General features: G+C 37.6%; 1 protein-coding gene across 1 annotated transcript; it reads left to right on the top strand.

The window, feature by feature from the left end:
• Positions 1-153: 153 nt before the first annotated feature.
• Positions 154-10,617, top strand: LOC115425143 (ubiquilin-1-like). Its single transcript, XM_030142511.1, has 11 exons — positions 154-480; positions 595-737; positions 2,555-2,676; positions 3,994-4,256; positions 4,520-4,660; positions 4,755-4,911; positions 7,623-7,744; positions 8,014-8,097; positions 9,177-9,292; positions 9,397-9,547; positions 9,757-10,617. The coding sequence occupies exons 1-11, from the start codon at positions 349-351 to the stop codon at positions 9,826-9,828; spliced, it is 1,503 nt and encodes a 500-aa protein (XP_029998371.1). The 5' UTR covers positions 154-348; the 3' UTR covers positions 9,829-10,617.
• The last annotated feature ends 1,982 nt before the right edge of the window (positions 10,618-12,599 follow it).

The raw sequence follows: 12,599 nt of genomic DNA, 5'->3' as shown, positions 1-12,599 counted from the left end.
ATGAGTTTGACATCCATATCTTAAAAGTGGACTGTTGGATTTAGTGGTGAACTATGTCTTTAAGATGACTCCAGTTCTGCTGGTGGCCTTGAAATAGTTGAAATACATTGAAATACCTGCAAAATAACTAAAATCAGGGAAGGCAGCAGAAGCGCAAAGTCTGTAGGTGAGACAGAAGTGTAGTGTTTTGTTTTTGGTTTTTTTTACTTGCACGTCCTGCACAGTCGCACACAGCTGACATCCGTCCACACACACAACTTTCTGCCGAGTCATCGGACAGACGCACACCGTGGACCGTGCACCTTCTCCTCGGGTCTGCTCAGCATCTTCCCCACGGACAGGACCGACATGTCATCCACGGTGAGACGTGACCGGAGAGCGTCTGGTGAGTCTCAGATGTCGGAAAGGATCCACGTTAGTATTAAAAGTGTGACGGGGAGCCGAGATGTGATGGTTAGAGGAGACTGCACCGCCGGACAGGTCAGGAGACCAACTCCTGCCACTGAATGCATGTGCTCCTCTTCCACATGTCCCCAACACTAAACCTAAGCATGTGTTTGGGCTTTTTTGTTTTTTGTTTTTCTGCGCCCACAGTTGAAACAGAGTCTTGCAGAGCGCATGGGTGACCCTGCACAGAGGCTGGTGCTGATTCACTCAGGCCGGGTCCTCAGAGATCCAGAGCTCCTGGGTTCACTTAGAGCCAAGGACGGATCAGTCCACCTGAGCATGGTCCAGAGGTACTCACACACTCACCTGGACACACAGATTATTTGCACATGTCTTGAGTTAGAATAAATACAAAAATAATGTATTATCATGACCAAAGACAGGTATGTTAGGTGTGTCCTTGGCCTGGACCCAGGGCCCACTGCTAGGATGGGAATGTAGAGCATGAATGTTCCCTTTGGAGACTAATGATGATAATAATAATAATAATAATAATAATAATAATAATAATAATAATAATAATAATAATAATGATAATGTGTCTGTATGAAATTCAGTCTGTAATTGCATGTTTTTTGCTTTGTATATGTTGTGTATTTGAATTTTAGTCTTTTTATTCTGGACCCCAGGAAGACAAGCAACCACCATGGTGGGAGCTAATGAGGATCCTATTAAACAATTAAACAATAATAATATGTTTTTATGATTAATGTCCAGCTCTCAGCAGTGGTTGTTCTTAAAAGGCTTCATAAATAAAGTGAGTAAACGTCCACGTTCAGTTTTTAGAAGTACCCCTTGTAACTAAGGTATACATTGTTATAATTATTATTTAACTTTTTATTTATTAATTTTCAAAAGAACAAACAATGAACATGAGATCATCATGGGTGTTACAATTAAACTTAAAATGTTCTTTTACATCATGCACACATACATCATTGTACAATTATGGTTGTATTAATCAAGGTGTGTACACAATCCATTTTTCCCAGCGTTCAGTACATTTCTCCAACTCAAGTCTTAAAGCAAAAATAAGTCTCTCCATACAGTAAATTTCTTTAATAATCCCACGCCAGAGGTCCAAAGTTGGAGGGTCGGGTTGCAACCATTTTCGGGTTATAGCTTTCCTACTACTTGCCAAAACTATCTTCAATAAGTAATTATCCTTCTGAAGGACTGTTTCCGGTATTTTACCAAGATATAAAGTAACAAAAGAATAATCTAAATCCATCCCTATTATTTTATTTATCTCAGTTGCCACCTCCCTCCAATATGACTGGATTTTCGGACAGGCCCAAAAAACATGAAAGTGATTAGCCATAGTGTTTCCACATGTTTGCCAACAAATTAGTTATAATTATTATTAATATTAATATTAGTAGTAGTAGTTGCCGTTGTGATAGTAGTATTAGTAGTAGGCTATAAGTTCATTTATTTATGTATTCATTTATCCAGGAAGTGCCATTGAGATCAGAAATCTCTTTTGCAAAGCAGACCTGGCCGAGGTAGCAGCCGTACAAAGTCAACACTTACAAGATACACAAATAAACAATAAAACAGAAGATCGGATATTCAAACACAATGGTGTCTCTAGAAAAACAATGACATTCCTCTGTCACTCCATTCCTTATGTCCTTTGTATTCGTATTATTAGTATTAGTATGAGTATCAGGTAAGTATCAGTATTACATCAAGCCTCACTATATAGACAAAAATATCAGTCCTTCCTATTCCCATTGATTTGAAACATTATCATGATGAAAATGTTCATGTCCATTACTGTAAATAGTTATCACCATAAATATCAAATCAATGTTTCTTTTAAGTTTGAAGTGATCAGAAATGTAGAAATCCAGAGGTACAACATATAATAGAAATAAAGTAAAAGATGACCAGATCTTTATAAGCACAGTTTATAATATAAACAAATCATCCATTAACATAAATGAAAACGTTTGCTGCAATGATATTTATTGCTGTATAACTTCATATTATGGCATTGGTCATCATCATTTTGTTGCCAATTCTCCTGTTAGTCATGAAACGCCTGAAGTCAATGACAGTAGTAAAACTTTAGATTAACTTTACAGTCTTGTGTCATTTTCAGCTCTGGTCATGATGTCCCAGTGACTGATAAAGCTTCAGAAAAGGCTCGGTCTCAGCTTCCAGCCCTTCTTGACCCTAACTCAGAAAACCTACCCCCACCACCCACCTCTCCCCTCTTCCTGGGTAAGATCAAAAGAATACAGGAACACATTTTACATCCAGTTATTACCATCATACACTGCCTGCCCAAAAATAAGTCACACATGCAATATTTCACTGCACCACCTTTGGATTTGATTACAGGAGACATTCACTGCATTTTAACTAAGCAAATAGTTCAGATCCTTCCATCGGTGAGTACTGCAGTCTGGGGCGCCGTAAAACACGGGGGGTGGGGGTGTAAATGCCCTCCAGATCAACAAGATACGGAATTTTATGAAGGGTCCACAACATTTATCTTTCATGGGGCCCATAATTGCTAGCGGTGCACCAGACTGCAGTGGTTAATAATGTTTAAGCTGTAACAACTTATTTAACTCTAACTGATGCAGTGAGTCGCCTCTTATGTCTCTAATGTCAAAAAGATTGGGCAATGTCAGGATTGATCAGGATCATCAGGCTTATGACAGAATGGTTCAGTGAAAATGAAACATCATTTTCACACATGGATTAACCTCCATAAAGTCCAGACTCTAAATTGGGATGTGATGAAGACTTGATACAACAGTCCGATTCTCCATCATCAATTATCAAAAATTAATGCGACTATGGATGGAAAAAATATTATGAACCTTATTGTGACATTACATAAGCATTATGTGGCAAAAAAGATGTCACAGTGAATGTCTCCTGTGATCAAAAGCAAAGGTGGTGCAGTCAAATATTGCATGTGTGACTTTTTTTGGGCCGGGCAGAGTATTTGCATTTCATACTGTATATCAGGGCTGTCAAACATATGACCCAGAAGCCAAAACCTACCCGCCAGAAGTTATTGGATGAATTTGTGAAGTGCAAAAGTCACATAGAAGATGTTAATAGTCAAGGGGGTCAAAGTCATTTCAGATCCAAACTCCAAAATGTGAACATTATGCCTATTACTATTTGTTTTGTGCCTGCGTAGATCCACTGCGAGGCATAATATTGTTAAATTAATACTTATTTTTCTTAAGAAACTAAATTTTTCAGGTTATTCACATGGCTTTGTGAAAGGATTGTCTATAAATGTACATTTTCATAAATTAATTTAACTTTTTTTGCAACAAAGCAAAGAGGAAAATTCTCATTATTTAAAGGTTATTAAGCTATTACTTAACTGGTCCAGCTCAGTCCAGATCAAATTGGACTGTATGTGGCTCCTGAGCTAAAATGAGTTTGACACCCCTGCTGTGTATGTTCTAGTTTGTTCCTGGTCATCCACTGCTGCTGAATGAATAACATCCACCCTCAGCCCTCTGGTCCTTTGCATATCTTTACTCTTTTGATCTCATCTTGTTTCCATAGTGGAGGGTCTGGACGGCCTCGGCCTAACAAACAGTGGACCTGGCTTCTTCCCTACACTGCAGCACCAGATGGAGAAACAGCTGCTGGCTGACCCAGGGATGATGCGCCGTATCCTGGGCAGCCCCTTAGTACAGAGCACCCTGTCTGCCTCCAGCCCACAGCTCACCAGGCAGCTCATACTTTCTAATCCTCAAACTCAGCAGCTGCTCCAGACAAACCCAGAGGTGGGGGATATACTCAACAACACAGACATCATTACACAGGTGGGTGGAGGATGAGCTGAAAATGAGGATGAGCACTTCAAACATGCATATCATTTGTAAAAAAAAAACAAAAAAACAAAACAAATAAACAAAAAAACTACTACAGATATATAAACTTTCTATAAGACAATAATGCATTTTCTTTTTAATTTGTTTTATGGGTTTTTGATCTGGATTAACTAAGAATGACACATTTCAGTGGCAGTTGTTCCTTTTTTATTCTTCCTCTTTTAATGTGTTATGTTCTTGTCCTTCATATCCAGGTGCTAGAGCTGATCAGGAACCCTGACATGATAGAGGAAGTTCTGGATAGTGAAGACACTGAGTTAGACAATTTACGGCCCATGAAGAACAAGCCTGAGTCCATCAGCAGGGATTCTAATTGTCCTCACACACAAGAAAATGTGCTCAAACTAGTAGAGCTAAAACTTGGTAATGGTTCTTCCAAATTTCTTCAAAGTTTATTGTCTCTTAAGCCTTTTTCCCTCTCTGCTATAGAGTCAAATGGGGATGTCACAGCTCACATCATCTGGGAATCAAGAGCCATTTGCAAAACAGCCAACTGGGACCCTCCCCAGTCAGTCCACAGACCCCCTCAGAGAACTAACTGCCTCACCCATGGTTGATAAAAACCCTCAGGGCACTATTTCTGCAGGTAAAGAAATAAGATAACCACAAAATTTAGCCATACACTAATCAAGCTTATTAAGTTGCCTTAACCTCCTAAGACCCAGGAAATGTCAGCAAAGTACAAGCTTTTTTGTTTTTTATTAAATAAGTGCCTATATTGGAAACATCATGATACAACAGTTTTTTCAGATGCAGCTTTTAAAATTTTTATGGAATGTCCTTTGTGGCGGACAGTTTTTTGGGTTTTTTTGGGGGTTTTTTGTAGAAAGTTGTGAAATTCTTGTCCACAAATGTGGACAGTGGGTCTTAGGAGGTTAAAGAGGCACAGCAAAAATCTACATCTGGTGTAACGCCTTTTCACATGGGACTACGGTGATGTGGAAATTTACCCCCTAGTCTGTGTTTGATGAGGCCCATTCACTTGGGTGACCATTTCTGACTTCCAAAACAGACGACACCTGGCTCCACCTCAAGGTGCTTAAATAATACTCAAAGATGCTTTAGAACTTTAATATATTTAAAATAGGCCTCCTCTGTGTGGTTAGAAAGTTTAGGTATACAATAAAATAGCGCCCTCCCCCCAGATGCTCCGGGCAAAAGAAGATGTTTAGTCTAGGGCTGGGCGTATCGATCTAAATATCGATAGTATCGATACCAAGGTGAGTATCGGTATCAGATTGATAGTAGCGTGATGAGATTGACACTTTTGTTGCAGTTTCTCTTCTATACATCCAGCAAATTACTGGAATTTCCTCACAGAGTTCTTGTGAGTGCAGCTTCTCTCCTAGTCTGTCTGTCTCTGCAAACTGCACACCTCTCTCTCTCTCTCTCTCTCTCTCTCCCTCTCTCTCTCTCTCTCTCTCCCTGCTGCTCTCTCAGGCACACTTTGTCGTTTGTTTTATCATAATCATAATCACGATCAAATAACTAAAGGCAAAATCACAAAATTATTCAATGATCATGACATTTCAAGTAAAAAGTATCGGTATCGGCGATACTAGCCCTGTATTTACTTGATATATCATCGATACCAAAATTCCCGGTATCGCCCACCCTTAGTTTAGTCACCATTCACACAGTTACTGACATTGTTCATCTGTTCTGATGTCAAGGGCAGATTCACCACTTACAGATAACTGTTTAAAGATAAAAAAAATCCTCCTGACTGTATCCTGTCATGCTTTCCATCTCTCTCATCATATTTTCAGCCCGTTGCTTTTCTGAAAGATTTATGTTTGCTCTTTCATTGAACATCCTTGCTACATTATAACATAATATAGCAAGTATAAATTTCCACCCAGACCGCTTTTAGAAGTTTGATTCATGATCACCAGTGCAGCTACCATCACCTTCAACCAGGAAATAGATCGAACACATCTGCAGAGGAAACAAAAGCATTGCATATCCCACCAAGTTACAGAGATGCTGATTCACACAGGACTAATATTTTCACAGGACCTCTGTGTTTGTGGTTGGGGTAGGTCATTTGTGGTGGAATTTTTAACTTTACATTTTTACAGACACTGTAGGTTTGCAAGGAATTAAGGTCACAGACGACCTCTGCAGTTATTACCACTGGTGACACTAGACCTGCACAAAAAGGGTTTAAGAATGAGGTCAGACTAAACCAGGGGGTCTTCAAACCAGTTTAGGAAAACCATGTCTCACCCAGTTTTATATTATTTCTAAACCTAGCTGTCTACAAATTTACATCTGAGTATTAAGTTTACATTAACCCATAAAGACCTAGTACTAACTTTTATGCCAGTTCCCAAACGATTTTTTTTTTCTCCAATGAACCTTTCTTAAGTGATTTATCACCATTTATTAAAATATTATTCTTTGTATTTTGCTTTTTTTTTTGTGAAGATCAGGTATTTTCCCATATTTAATTCACTGATCATGTAGATGTTCATAAAAGCTCAGATTAAAGGTGAGGGCTATTATATCAGTAACAGAGAAAACTGAAAAAAAGTGACTTTTTCAACTAGATATCAATAAGTAATGTAAAAACAAGCATTTCCATCCACTGTCATTGATCCAACTCCATGGGTTTTACTGGTGAATCAGTGTTGTAGAAGATGACAGTGTTTCCACATTCACTATGGAGCCTCTGAACGTCCGAATGGGTCATATCTGATGACCATAAAAAGATAAAAAAACTGTATTTTACTCCAATTATTTACATATATTAATATGATTAGTGGATCAACAGGTATTAAACATTTTAGATCAGTAGGTGCTGTTTAGGTCTTTATGAGTTAAGTGAAAATTGAGCGATGAGAAAATTTGTTTTTATTTTGCATTTTGAGAGTAAAGTTGAAATGTCACGAGTGAAGTCATACTTTCAGTTACTCATAGCTGTCAGGCATCAGAAACAGTAAACAAGAGGAGGAGGTTACACTTCTTTATTTCTATGATAAAGTCAAAATAGTATTCAAACTTCATTCTTCACATTTTGACTTCGATCTGAAAATGCAAACTTGTAAAAATGTAAAACCTTCTCTAATTTATGTTTTGTTTTGTTTTTCTGGCACTAGTACCAAAAACTCAAATTATTTCACAACATTTTAACTTGAAATACTAAATAATAGAAATATGTACCCCTCATCCAAATGTCCCAACTTAACTGAGAAAAAGTTCACCATTTCTGAATGTCTGACTGCTTAAAACCCATGAAAATTTCTCCTGGGTCTTCTTCATGTTTCATCAGCATGCTCCTGTCTCTTGCCTCAGGCATGCAGTCCCTGCTGGAGCAGATCACAGCCAGTCCAGGTCTGATGGAGAGCCTTCTGTCTGGGCCATATGTCAGCAGTCTCCTTAATTGCCTCAGCCAGAATCCTGAGCTGGCTGCACAGGTGATGCACAGAATATATAGCAGGAAATTACATGTCTTATTTTCACTTAGCAGCTGCCTATCATTTATATATTTATATTTCCGTATAAGCTGTAGGCTGTGTTATTATTTTTTTTTTTTAGATTCCAGGCTGCTTGAAAAGCATGTGATTGGCTGTGCAATCACACTGAAAACCTCCATCCCACTTGTTGTCAACATTTCCCTATAATTTCTCCCATAAACCTGATGATCTCACATTATATACCGCTTCTGTTATTCATGCTGTTTCAGATGCTGCTGAGTCATCCCTTGTTCTCAGGAAATCCTCAGCTGCAGCAGCAGATGCGACAGCAGCTCCCTCTCTTCCTTCAACAGGTTAGTTTATCCTCTTTGCACATTTTCTGTCAACAGATACCTGTGTCCCTTCATAACATCCATGCATTTTATCTGTGAACTAACAATGGGTGAAGATGTTTGCTTTACTTTACCCGAAGTTTTTGTGTTTACAGAAATGTACACAAAAATAAAAACCTTATGCTCCTGTTAAGGATTTTTATATTTAACCCATAAAGACCCAAACATCCACTGTCAACCAAAATCTTTCACTGATATAAACTGTTTAATACCTGATGATCCATTAATCCTATCAATACATGTAAATAATTGGTGTAAAATACAGTTTCATCTTTTCATGGTCATCAGATATGACCCATTTGGATGTTCAGAGGCTCCGTAGTGAACATGGAAACACTTTCATCCTCTACAACATTGATTCACCAGTAAAGCCCATGGAGTTGGATCAGTGACAGTGGATGTAGACACTGGTTTTATGTTCAGTTAATAATATATTTTGCAGATTTAGTTTTCTCTGTTTCTGATAAAATAACCCTTAACTTTAATCTGAGCTGTACACTGCAAAAGTCAAAATCTTACCAAGTGTATTTTTCTCATTTCTAGTCAAAATATCTCATCACACTTAAAATAACTCATAATCACTTAAAGAGTAACTTTCAGTGAGATGTAAGAACTTATTTTTAGACAATAGATCTTGAAAATCTTATATCAAGAAATCTTACCAAGATAATTTTCACTTGTTCCATTGGCAGATTTTTTTTTTTTTTTTTTTTTTGCATAATTCAAGCAAAAAATATGCCAATGGAACAAGTGAAAATTTTCTTGGTAAGATTTCTTATTTTAAGTGTGATGAGATATTTTGACTAGACATGAGAAAAATACACTCGGTAATGTTTAGCTTTTTGCAGTGTAATGAACATCTACATGATCAGTACATTAAATATAGGAAAATACCAACATTTCACTTATAAATGCAAAATACGGAACATAATATTAGAGTTAAGGTTAAAAATAAAGAAAAATTAGTTTGGGAACTGCCACAAAAGAAGGGTCTCTATGGTTAATGTGTGAATCCTAAACACTAAGTCATAACTGTATAGATGCAGAGTCCGGAGCTGCTCTCAGCCATGTTCAACCCTAAAGCCATGGAGGCTCTGCTGCAGATCCAACAGGGTCTTCAGACGCTGGCTGCCGAGGCTCCGGCCCTCATTCCCGCGTGAGTGAAAACAGATTATATATTTAAACCAGAAAATCCTTTTGACCAGAGGGGATATTTGCTGATATTTGTTCATGAGATACCACCATATGTGTGTCTTGCAGAGCCGAACTTGGAAACATTGGAGCAAATGTAAATGCTGCATCTGATACTGTATTTAACAACCAATCACAAAGTGGTCCTCAGGTTGCTACGGTGACAGAGCAGCAGCAACATTTTGTACAACAGATGCTACAAGCATTGGCCAATCATGAGGTAAATCAGCATAATAACCTTGGCGTCTGCTTCTATGAGTGATTTAAAAAGCAGCTGAAAAGGGGTTATTACTATGAAATTAGATTCTTAAAGAAACACAAAACTTATTTCTTTCAGTGTAAAAAGTTGTATTTGTGTGGCATTTCTTCTTCTTTTTGAACCTGTTGTCGTAATTACCACTTATGAAATAAATCTTCACATTCTGTCAGATCGATCCGGAGGAGACTGACTTCCAGGAAGAGTCGGAGCAGCTGAGCTCCATGGGTTTTGGAAACAGATAGATGAGCCATCAGCCACTCATCAGCACTGGAGGAGACATTAACACTGCGATAAAATCTATCAGCTCGTTCTGTCAAACAATCGTTAATATTTGCACACATAACTCTATGCACAAGTACTGGCATTGACATATTAGCACCTGCAATACAACACTCATACACACTGAAACTACTGGTTCATTTCATTTCTTATCTATTTGCTGTAGTTAATCATTTTCACTTCTCATAAAATGTTGATATGGAAGTAGAAACAGAGAGTCACTAACACGCACAGGTCCAAACAGATACTTAAATCCTCTCACACATTACATTACAGCATACATACCTACTCAGAGGCAAGTCATGTATTATGTATATGTGTGCAGTCACACTAAAAGCTCAGGCTTCTTTTCACATGATGAGAATCTACAGAAGGCTTTTAACACCCAGACACAGTCAGATGTCCTGGAAGAGCGCAGAGAATTCACACTCTCAATGTCAGCCAACACACTTAAGTGTAATCACAGTCTGTTGTGTAGCGTTCCCACTCTCTCCTGCTGCTTTTGTGTCCGGTCCACAACAGACTGTCAGGATGAACTAAGAACTAACAAAGATGTTTTAACAGAGGAGGTGAATTTGTCTTTACAACTATCCCTCCATTAGAGACAAAGCCATAAAGCTCAACATAAACTATTATTGTTTTTGCGATAGGATCAACATAACTGGTTTTAAAGGGTAGATTAAACAAGATCAAGACTGTCACATTGAATCATGTAACCTGTAACATGTAAATAAAAACAGAAATAAACTGTTCTACGATGTCTTATGTCTTTACATCACTTTTTTTTTTTAAATGGACACTCTTTTATTTGAAAGGGAACACTTAAATGCTCACAATTATAAATAAGTTAACCTTCAGACACCAGCAACTGTTTTGTGGTGCCTGATGTGTACTAATTTAGTTTCAGTATTTCTGTAGTATCACTCAGAATCAGGTGTCAAACATCATCTGATTCAGCAGTACCTCAATTTCATCCAGTCCTTAAAAAAAATCACAATTTTCAATAATAATAATAAGAGTGTCAAAGTGTGGTATTTTATTTACTCTGTAACTCAGACAAAATCTTAAGCAACTTTTATTTCTTATCAAGAAAATTGAATGTATTTGTTCCAAATTACCAAATAAATTACTGTCTGCTCTAATTAGCTACCTTTCCAAAGCTAATTAGAGCCATTTATTGGTTCAAAATGAGAAATTACAATGAATCGGAGGTGCACAATGTTACAAGCTATGTAATTTCATTGAAAAGATGAGGAACTCCACTTTACTGTGTTAAAGCATATGTGTGGATAAGTGGGTCAAACATTACTGAACATTTTTGACCAATAGACAATAAAGATACAGAGAGAGTGTTTGACTAAATACTTCTAGCCTGTGTGTACTACTTTTATCAAACACTAGAGGGCAGTGAGACTATGTTATAAATCTGCAGTGATATTAGTTATTACTTTGTTTACTTGGAAATATGCTGGCACCACATACTTCATTAATAAAATTGCCTATATCTCATCAGTGAGTGATTATTGAGCGCTGATTATGATTATTTTCTTTGTTATTCATGTATTTTTTGTCAACTTTGTAAAATTAGGAGTCTGCCCTGTACCTCCTTGTAAAACCGTTACATAATTTATTTTTTTATTACTACACAAGAACAAATGTGGCCATGTTAAGTAAAAGTACATACAATGACGTCCTGTTTGTGTGTAGCCTATTTTCCATTCCTGCTTTTGTGTCGTCATTCACACACCAAGTGGATTAAACTGACACATAAGACGCAAACTCTGTCATCAGATGTGTGTGTGTGTGTGTGTGTGATACGCTTGACAACGTGTGTGCATGTTTGTCTGTTGCTGCTGCTCTGTGGGGGTTTTAATCTCCAGTGGTGTGTGTGTGTGTGTATGTGCGCGCCACTTTGTCTGGATGTGTGAGATATGAGAGTAGCCAAAGGGTTTTTTTCTGGATTAGAAGCTCCTAAAATATTCGGGTTGAGGTTTGAAGATGACTCACGCCACCAAAACAGCTCTACAGTGCTGAGTGCTGAATGGAAGTGTGTGTGTTTTGCAGCTTGAGGGGCTGTGGTCATGGTCACCTGCAGGTTTGTGTGTGTGTGAGAGTGTCTTAAGCAAACACTCAAGATGAGGAGACAAGAATACAAAGGCCTTGACCTGATGTGAACTTGAGTCAGGAATGTTAAACCTGTCTCACAACTGCATGTGAAACTAAGGTGTTTCCTATAAATCCACTTAATCCTATTACTTTCTCATGTTCAGTGTAAAGTTTGTAGCTGAGATTTGTTGGTGAATGTGGCTCTTGAAGTCATTAAATGATACAGCACATGACTTTTGTAATACCTTTGTGTGTTTAGTGAATTGTGAGAAATTTTAAGATGCATTTAAATACAAAAAGAAAACCACATCAGTTATTGGTGGTGAATAGAGTGACATTTTGAAAACAATTTGATAAATCATTAATGCCTCAAATCTACAAATTTCATGGGTTATTTCCAATCATCCAACAGTCTGGAGATGCTGCTGTTTGTCAGACTTTTGCTTCTTTGAAAAACAACTGTATTTCATCATAAACTACCGGACTGTGACTGTATACAAGTCTTAGGCCAGCGACGATGTTTTTACACAGTTGTAATGAGCATAATATGTATTTCTCACTCTGTTTATGAAAATACAAAAAAAAATAAAAAATAAAAATAGAGCAGAGTATCGTACATAGCATTAAA

This window comes from Sphaeramia orbicularis, chromosome 9, assembly GCF_902148855.1.
Source record: "Sphaeramia orbicularis chromosome 9, fSphaOr1.1, whole genome shotgun sequence".
Lineage (NCBI taxonomy): Eukaryota > Metazoa > Chordata > Actinopteri > Kurtiformes > Apogonidae > Sphaeramia > Sphaeramia orbicularis.
Note: the sequence above shows the minus strand (reverse complement) of the source record. Positions and strands in the feature narration are given on the sequence as shown.

Bases quoted from the DNA above. Each gene is read 5' to 3' on its own strand.
- LOC115425143 (XM_030142511.1), top strand. From the start codon at position 349: ATGTCATCCACGGTGAGACGTGACCGGAGAGCGTCTGGTGAGTCTCAG. The intron at 4,912-7,622 runs GTAAAGAAATAA...CTCTTGCCTCAG, and splicing joins TCAGGGCACTATTTCTGCAG to GCATGCAGTCCCTGCTGGAG. The intron at 7,745-8,013 runs GTGATGCACAGA...ATGCTGTTTCAG, and splicing joins ATCCTGAGCTGGCTGCACAG to ATGCTGCTGAGTCATCCCTT.